At 43.4% G+C, this 9938-nt stretch overlaps 1 protein-coding gene across 1 annotated transcript in view; it reads left to right on the forward strand.

Annotated features, from left to right (window-relative positions):
* prdm6 (PR domain containing 6) overlaps positions 1-9422 on the forward strand; it is a 71146-nt gene extending 61724 nt beyond the window's left edge. The window contains exons 8-9 of the mRNA XM_014989099.2: positions 432-608; positions 7475-9422. Coding sequence (XP_014844585.1) covers positions 432-608; positions 7475-7589 — 292 coding nt within the window. The 3' untranslated portion in view covers positions 7590-9422. The remainder of the gene's footprint in view (positions 1-431; positions 609-7474) is intronic.
* Positions 9423-9938: the final 516 nt, after the last annotated feature.

Here is a 9938-nt window from a genome sequence, read left to right on the forward strand (position 1 = left end):
TGATTTTTGCAGCGTAATCAGTACGTTGAAATGAAAATGAATGATACAGAATTTTTACAAATGATACAATAAGAAAACAGTGAACCATTGAAAATATGAAGCATGAAAATGGCCTATAGTTGGAAATTTATTTGAAGTTCACCATTTTTACTTCTTGTGAAATAAAGAAAATTATCAAACAGATCAAAGTTTTCCTTGTTTTTCTTAGGAAAACATTGAATTACTTGCTTCCAGAAACAAGCATTAGATGAGAAATTAGAGAAAAAAAAACAGAAGAATTTAAGCAAAACATTGAAAAACCTCAGAGACCAAAGAAGCCCAGATTGATTCCAGGAAGGTTCTGGTTCTGTAATCGGTTCTGTTTAGTTTGTGAAAACCTTCATGACTGCTGCTTGTTTTAAAATGACTAAAGTGTCTCCTCGCCCCTCCAGGCCGTACCAGTGTGGCCACTGCTCCCAGTCCTTCTCGCAGCCGTCGGAGCTGAGGAACCACGTGGTGACGCACTCCAGCGACCGGCCCTTTAAGTGCGGATACTGCGGCCGCGCCTTCGCCGGCGCCACCACCCTCAACAACCACATCCGGACGCACACCGGAGAGAAGCCGTTCAAGTAAGTAACAGTGAGTACCCCCCGCCCAAACCTCAGCTCCACGCCTCGCTCTCTGTTAAAGCCGTTTCCTGCCCGGTGCCTGGTGCAGCGCCCCCACAGGCCAGGAGGGGAACAGGTTGCTCAGAGGGTTTGGTTGGTTTGACTCCGAGCAGAAAGGAAGAACCGCAGCAGCTGGAGGTGGAGCAGATGGTGGAGTTCTGGTTCCGGTAGAACCGAGCCTACCGGACCATCAGGAGGAAAAACATCCTGAATGTTTTATGTCTGGAAATCAGAGATCCAAACTGGCATGATGCGAATAAAAGAGTTTGCATTGCAGTTTGCGAAATACACAAATTTTGATACGGCTGAAAAACCACCTGGAACTTTTTATTGAAAAATGTGACTTTTAAAAGCTCGCCGTATTTCCTTTGAGCAAATCTATTTCTGAAATTCAGAATTATGGAAACGTAGTGGGAGCTGTTGAAACGCATCACATCTCAGTCACAACACATCCAGTCAGTCGACGCTCCACTCAGGGCCGATACTTTTAATGTTCTCTCTTCTCAGCTTCCTTCGTCTGGTTCTGATCTGGTGGCGATGCTGTCGGCTCCGAATAACTTTAAAATCCATCCACAGGCGGCTGCGTCCAGAACGCAAATTTATTTCATCACACTAAACCATATTATATGTTAAAAACGGAGCATCTGATGTTTGTCTTTGGTTGGATCTTTATTAAAAGACAAACATTTAAATTCAGGATTTCCTCACAAAAACGCTGAATTTCTGCAACTATAAACATGAAGAGCATGAAGATGCATATCAGAGAAAACTAATTCTCCACAAGTACGTTAGTATACATCGACCACAGCAGCTGAGATGTTTTAGTTTTAGCCGTTGTTTCACCTGGGAATTAAAAACTCTACGTTCTGTTTATTGTTCTGTGACGTCGCTTTGGGGTCGTTCAGGCAGAAGTCTGATTGCATCGCATTTAACTAGTAGGATGAACGTCCATGCAAAAAAATCAGATTTCAGAAAACAAAAGTCAGAACTGAGCATGAAGACCTGCAGCTGAACCTCAGCTGATAGCCACGTTGTAATCAATCTTTTCTTTCCTAATCTGCCTCATTTCCATATTTTCCTCTCACTGAAGATGGAAACGATTAGAAGGAGAAGCTCTCTGCTGTCGGCTGCCATCCAATCATGGCGACCAGGATTCCCCCGGTGGACAAAGAGGTCGACATGTAGGCAGAATGAGAGGAAGAAGAGTTAAAGAGAACAGGATTAAAGACTGGAGCAGAGGGGGATCTGAGGAAAACAATTAACATCCTTAAAAAGCAATTAGCGATGCCATTCTGTCATCGACGTGAAGAGCATGAGGGCGACGGATGAAATGAATGTCTGAGGAAGTTCGAGGAGGAACAAAAGATCAGGGAGTGAAAAGTGGAGCGACTGAAAGCAAATCAGCGTTCCTAATGAGCCGAACCTGTTCATCAGCACTTCAGAGTCTCTGTAGGCGCGGCCGGGACAAAGACAATCACCGACGGTCGCCACAAATCCTTACTGGATCGATGGCCTCCGAGAGTTATCGCCTTTCAGACGGAGCAGCGGACAGATTAAAGCTGCCACTGTCACTTTGTCAGGAGGAAAACGCTCGACTTTATCTTCCTGCCGAGGCGATGGAGGCAGGCGGTCGGAGAAGACGCTCTTACATCCTGACTGCTGGTTCTGACTTTCTGCTCCAGACTTTAAAATGATCTGAGGAACCACAGGTACCACTGGAGGAGACGAGTTCTTCTGCCTTTTTCATTCACTTCAACATGATGTTTGATTTCTTACAAGCGTTTCTTCCTGAGCTATCTTTTCAGGATAAAATGGTTTCAGTAACGGCATCTGGATTCCAACCAGATCATTTCACTTTCTGCAAAGCACAACTAACAGATGTTTTCCTGTCTGATGGTCCAGCAGGCTCGGTTCAGTTGGGACAAGAACTTTCCAGCTGCTGTGGTTCTCTTTCACAAACCAACCAAACCCTTTTAGTAACCTGTTCCCCTCCTGGCCTGTGGGGGCGCTGCACCAAGATCCACTGAAGGAAACGACAAAACCCTGTGAAGACGCTGAGCGCAGCTTCCTTCTTCACTAAATGTAAATAAAAGGAAGTGGCGTCAGATTTTAGCTGCTGTAGGATTTCTCTGTAGTCTTCGGTTAAAAAAAAACTCCTGGTAGCGCTAAGCTAGCTCGTTTGTTTTGGTTGTATTTACCCAGAATGCACTGCGCTGTAGTCCACTTCCTGCATTTGGAGAGGTCTCTGGTCCACTTGGTGTTCACATATGCATTGAAACCGAACCAGAGTTCACTTCAACAGAACCCAGACCGAGGTTTGGAGGCGGACCAGAGTCCGATTAGCGTTCACACATCAACAAAAGAACTCATTGGACTGAAGCGGACTGAACAGGGAACCAGCCTCCAGTCCAGATGGTCAGCAGATCCTGGAGATATAAAAACTGACATGAAGTGAGACGCTGATTTCTACAGTCTGTATCCCAACATACTTGCTCTATTCAGACTGAGACGCCACAAAGCAACACATTGATCAAAGACAATGAAACGGTTTTATGTCCCTAAACATCTGTTTCATTTCCTCACATTAAACAGATTCAGTCAAATCAGCAGCTTAGCTGCCAGGTTAGGAAACAGAACCGACACCAAGAACAATAGCCTGGTTTTCATTCATATTGGTATTTAAATGGACCAGTGGGGTTTTGGTAGAGGTCTGGGGAGTCCTATGGATTCTGTGGGTAAAAGCTGAATTTCTCCCTGTGCTGCAGAGGCTTCATCCTCCCCTGTGTCTGTCCCAGCAGGCGGTCAGTTTCCATCAGGCTGTAAACGAACACAATCGGAAGCGGTTTGTCTCATTTTCTACCTGCTGCACAGCGCAGATTAAGATAAGAGGAGATCTTAAACTCCACTGATCCTTAAGGGAAACTGATTAAAGCTCCTCTGTCAGGTTGTCAGGACAAACTTCTCAACATTATTTTTCCCTGCTGCTCAGCAGCAGCCGGTCGATGGGCTGCAGACGAGCCGCCTGCTTTCAGACCCGCTTTGTTCTGCAGAACCGACTTCATGTTCGTCCTGCTGGATCAAAGCAGCAGCGACAGACGGTGATAAAATCAGACAAATAACGGCAGCAGCAAACACCGTAAGGCGAGTTCAGTTAGAGACGAAGGTAGAAATGATTAGAGATCAGAACCAGGTGTGTTTAAACTCAGTTCTACTTTATTTAATTAACCAGTTCAGCTGTTTATAGCCATCAACACAATATCCTCTGTAGTCGATACGTCCTGCACAGAACCTCGGTCCAGAAGAACCTCGGTCCAGAAGAACCTCGGTCCAGAAGAACCTCGGTCCAGAAGAACCTCGGTCCAGAAGAACCTCGGTCCAGAAGAACCTCGGTCCAGAAGAACCTCGGTCCAGAAGTTTAACCTGTCAGGCAGAGAAAGTGATAAACAGATGAACTGATATTATGAAATATGTCTGAAAACAGCTGAAGTGAAAACCTCGATCCTTGACGGTTTGTTCACCCGTTTGGTCCAGAGCAGGAGTGAGCAGCTCCAGGCCTGGAGGCCTCCTGCCATTTTTAGATGTGTCTCAACTTCAATACTCCTGAGTCAAATATGAGGTCGTTAGCAGAACCTGACTGCACTGAGGAGGAGATTCAGCTGTTGGATCCAGGTGTGTTGGACCAGGGAGACGTCTAAGAGCTGCAGGACTCCGGCCCTCCAGGACCAGGACTGCCCTCCTTTGGTCCAGAGTCTGGACCTTTTCTCCACTCAAAGTACCGCATCCAGACCCATTTCTGAGCTGGTCTCGGTCCGGTTCTGGTGTGAATACAGAAGAGCCTCAATCTGAACCAACTACATGAAACCAGCATCTTTCTGGACTTCACAGGCCACCGTAGCTGAGCAGCATGTGAGCCTTCAGTGTTCAAGCAGGACCTCCATGTTTGTTCCTCCATGTTTGGTTCCTCCATGTTTGTTCCTCCATGTTTGTTCCTCCATGTTTGTTCCTCCATGTTTGGTTCCTCCATGTTTGGTTCCTCCATGTTTGGTTCCTCCATGTTTGTTCCTCCATGTTTGGTTCCTCCATGTTTGGTTCCTCCATGTTTGTTCCTCCATGTTTGGTTCCTCCATGTTTGTTTCCTCCATGTTTGTTCCTCCATGTTTGGTTCCTCCATGTTTGTTTCCTCCATGCTTGTTTCCTCCATGTTTGGTTCCTCCATGTTTGGTTCCTCCATGTTTGTTTCCTCCATGTTTGGTTCCTCCATGTTTGTTCCTCCATGTTTGTTCCTCCATGTTTGGTTCCTCCATGTTTGGTTCCTCCATGTTTGGTTCCTCCATGTTTGTTCCTCCATGTTTGGTTCCTCCATGTTTGTTCCTCCATGTTTGGTTCCTCCATGTTTGTTCCTCCATGTTTGGTTCCTCCATGTTTGTTCCTCCATGTTTGGTTCCTCCATGTTTGTTTCCTCCATGTTTGTTCCTCCATGTTTGGTTCCTCCATGTTTGTTTCCTCCATGTTTGGTTCCTCCATGTTTGTTCCTCCATGCTTGTTTCCTCCATGTTTGGTTCCTCCATGTTTGTTTCCTCCATGCTTGTTCCTCCATGTTTGGTTCCTCCATGTTTGTTTCCTCCATGCTTGTTTCCTCCATGTTTGTTCCTCCATGTTTGGTTCCTCCATGTTTGGTTCCTCCATGTTTGGTTCCTCCATGCTTGTTTCCTCCATGTTTGGTTCCTCCATGTTTGTTCCTCCATGTTTGGTTCCTCCATGTTTGGTTCCTCCATGTTTGGTTCCTCCATGGTTCTGTGTTTGGACCCGCCCACATCATTCCTGTCCAATGGGAGCAAAGATTGTCACCCACCTGGCTTTGTCATAGTCTGTTTGAAAAAACCCAATGTGAAGGGAAACTGCAACAAACAAAGAAATAAAGTCCAGTTTTAGTCTGCAGAGCGATTTGCTGGTGTGAACTCACTGCAGGCCTCCTGGTGGACAGACGGACGGACGGTTGGATGTTTCTAAGCAGTAACTCGGACTGAAACACATGAATCAAACATTTGAGGATTTTTGGAGGATTGTCCCTGAAGCTGAGCTCTGCTCTTCATCACCTCCTCCTCCTCTTCCTCCTGTCCATCTAACAGCATGTTAGTCCTGTTTCTGCCCCGTTAGGTCCAATATTTCTGCTCAGCGTTCTCTTTGAACCTCCACACACACACACACACACACACACACACACACACACACCTTGATATCCATTTAAATGCTCCCGCCGCCCCTCCAGCTCAGACTAAAAGCTCCTTCTCTTCTCTGCTGCTATTGGAAGTGACAGTGATGCTGCCTTATCAGGCCGGGATTTATCTGCAAGTGTGTGTGTGTGTGTCAGAGTGTGTTAAAGTGTGTGAGACGGGAATGCCCTCCACGGCCCACTAGATAGATTATTGACAGGTGGAGTGTGAGTGTAATTTGTCGGTCAGGTTGCGAAGATCAGGGCAACAATTACAGTTGCTGCTCCGCTGGGCCTCACACACACTTTGTTCTGTCGCTGGACGTTAGAGTTAACCTGGAGGTGTGTGTGTGTGTGTGTGTGTGTGTGTGTGTGTGTGTGTGTGTGTGTGTGTGCGTGTGTGTGTGTGTGTGTTTGCATGTGTTAGCAAAACTAAAGGTTGTATCTCTGCAGTTTAGCAGACCCTCCTTATAAACAAACTTCTTAATGTTTTAACCTTTTATTTCCAGTCAAAGCTTCACATTTTCAGATTTTTGCAGGTTTCAGATTTTGCTCGGCTGCAGGATCCTAGGAAATCCTGTGATGACGACATCAGGTGTGACATCTGCCTGTCTTCTCTTTCTCATCTGTTCTTCCATCACTCTGTGACCTTTAACCTTTGGGGTAATGTCATTAGTGTCCGGTGTTAGCATCTGCTGCTCTGAGATTCAGAAGAATACGTCTTTATAAGGTGTATTAAGCTAGCACCAGTTTTGGCTGTCAGACATCATGTGAACATTGGAGATGTTTTGATGACGGCATCTGAACCAACAGAGCAGCAGCTCTGTTGGTTCTCATTTGATCGTTTTGTTCATGATGTTTTGATCTTTTGAGTTGAATCACTTTTGGTTCTGGATGCTGACGAAGTTCAACCCGTTTCTTTATCCATCGGTTCCCAACATCTCTAACCGTGCGGCCAAACAGACCATAAGGAGGAGATCAGCAGCGCTTGGTCGTCTATCCAGCTGTTAGCATGCTAACAGCTGGATATCCAGCTGTTAGCATGCTAACAGCCGTCAGTCAGAGGCTTCTCACGATTCGTTGCGATACAGACTGCTACAGGAGATTCTTCCATCCATAACGACTCTCTGATAATGTTTGGATGATATGAGTTACTTTTAATTTTTCTTTAGATAAATAAAGTATTTTAAATTGAGTTGATTATATTCATTGCAGCTTTATCTCTGTTTACATGACAACCAATAATCCGGTTCTGTTTATCAGTCGTTTCCAGACTTTCTGGACGTATTTTTAACATTTTCCTTCAGACTTTGTCAGATTTATATTTAAATAGTTTTCTGTCCATTTTTTCTGGCCAGTTTTTTTTTTCTGACCTGGAAGCATAAAGAGGCTCTGATTGGTCCAAAGTGAGTCTGGATCAGCAGAGTCATTAATGCTGATTAATTAATTAAAGCTGAATGTTTTATTTCTGCTCTTCTAAATGATTTTATTAGCTTGTTTAGTTTTATATCAGTGATTCTTATTGCTGCTGTTTCCAATTTAAAATCTGATTTAATAAGAAGTTTGAGAGTTAAAGTTTTGCTGTCGTTCCTCTTTGTGTCGGTTTGTCCATCAGGTGTGAGCGCTGCGACCGCAGCTTCACGCAGGCGACGCAGCTCAGCCGCCACCAGCGACTCCCCAACGAGTGCAAACCGGTCAACGAGAGCAGCGAGTCCATCGAGGTGGATTAACCTCTGACCTCCGGCTGGCCGCCGCCTCACCGTCCATCCATCCGTCCACACCTCAGAGTCTGACCCGTCCAGACGTCTGCCCTCCTCTCTTCCCGCTGCGGCGTTCCCGGACTCCACCGACGTTCATCCCGTTTACAGAAATCTAAAATCGCGGCAGAAATCAGCCGATCCTCTGCTCTGGTTCTGCTGCCGGACTCGTGCAGAAACAGATCTGGGTTCAGAGAAACGGAGTGAAAACCACCAAACCAAAGATCGGAGCGTCGGAGCGTTCTGGACACGGATATTTACTGGAGACGTCTGGGAAAACCACCATGCTTTGTTCCAAAGAAAACCTTCTGACTGATTGTCTTCCTGCAGCTTCACCTCCAGGTGACGGACAGAGAGGCTCACCGACCCGTTTACGGCCCAAACCCACAGCAGCGACTGCAGAACCAGAAAGAGAAAAACATTCTATTTATCTTCCTGCTCATATCGTGCTGCAAGCACTTTTTATTTTGGAACGTTAAGTTAATATTTGCAGCTGTAATGTTGATAGATGTACAGAGGGATTTCTTATAGAAATGATCCCAGAGTTAATATGAAGCATGACTTCAATCATCTTCACATTCAGACGTTTCTACTTCCTGTTTCCTGTTTTCTAAACCTCTGAAGGAAACTCGACTCTGAATGTTTTAAACTCTCCTTCCTTCTTCTCTCAAAGAGTTTATTTGATGCACCGAAGCCTCAGACGTGTAAATAATGATGAAGATCCGGTTTGTATTCAGACAGTCGTCGTGCCTGAGAGTTAAAAAGCTTTAAATCGGCTCCGATCCAAAGAAACACCGAAAATCAGCACAGAGGGATGTTTCACTGAGGAGGGGGCTGACGACATGGCGACTCATCATCGACGTCACTGACAGGTTCTGGGCATTTCAGAATAAAAGACTGAAATGAGGGAGACGACTCAGCGTTTTAATAAAATGTTGGTTCTACTGGATCCGCCCACTGGAGCGGTTCCCTCTTCAGAACCCGGCTGATTTAAATCCGGACTCTGAGCCCTGAGGAACGCCTCCCTCCTGAGTGAAGCATCTCTGTTTTCACGGCGCAGACTGAGCCGATGCTGGATGTGTACAGGTTTTATATGATGCATCAGATCCACTTCCTGTTTGGATCCAGAGGATCTGAAGTCAGTTTGATCTGTGATTTCTAAAACTTTCCATGTTTAATACGAACCAAAGATCCAGGCTGAGTTCAGGTTCTGCTTCCTGCCGTTGGTCGGATCTCTGCATGAGTTTCTCTCTTCTGGTTTTGTTTTTTAACAAACATCATAAATCAAAATGACTTTGATCCGCTGGAAATAAAACTGACATCCTTTTGATTCTGATCTGTAACTTTCTGATTTTTTCCTTGTTTTATTTTATTTACATTTTCACCATAAAGAGTTTCTGAGCCTAAATGACCAGATCCACAGAAAAAAGCAAAAATAAAATGTTTATGTTGAAATTTCCCAGTTTCATAAATGTTAAAAACAGAAGTTAAAAAGATGACAAACTAATTCCCCCAAACTGTTTTATTATAATTTCCATTTAAAATATTTTCATTTGAGTCTCTTGGATGCAAAAAAGCTGTTTTCTAGATTACAAGTAATATTTGTTATATTTTAAGTTTACATTTTTTGCCATTTTTACCCTGAAAATGAAAAATTTTTCAACGTTTATTTATTTAAAAACACAGAAAACAGTGAGGCATTTATTTAGTTTACATTTTTATTTTTCATGCTTTCTGTTCCAATGAAGATGTAACTTGGACACAAAGATGTTTTAAAGCTTATAATAAAATTATCGTTAAAATGAACACCATCTGTACATTTATTTAAAAACTATAAAAACCTTGATTTTAACTCTTTAATGCCAGTTTTAAGGATTAAAATCTGGAGGTTTGTAAGAAAACAGAAATATAATTTATATTTTACATTTACAAATGAGAATTATTTGTTTTATCTTGTTCAATATTTCATATGTTTATATGGAAATTCAGTGATTTTCATGACATGAAAACAGATTCATTTAAGCTGCATTTTAAATTAATGGTACAAAAAATTCAGAAGGGATTTTATTTTTTTTTGTTTTAAAAATGTATGAAAGTCTAAAAAAATAAAAACTGAAAAAAAATCTGAGCCAGGAATTTATATCAACGCAGCAAAAATTAGTTAAAAATAAATAAAACTTAATGTGCATTAAAAAATGACCAGGATGGAAAAGGAGATATTAATCTTCAAGTAAATGTTATTTACTAATGTTAATCGTTATTGATGACCAAATGAATCGTTTACTGATGTTTTTATTTCTGCGGTTTAAAGCTCATTTAATC

The sequence above is a fragment of the Poecilia mexicana genome, unplaced genomic scaffold (genome assembly GCF_051168715.1).
Source record: "Poecilia mexicana isolate PSO_F unplaced genomic scaffold, ASM5116871v1 scaffold_9, whole genome shotgun sequence".
NCBI lineage: Eukaryota > Metazoa > Chordata > Actinopteri > Cyprinodontiformes > Poeciliidae > Poecilia > Poecilia mexicana.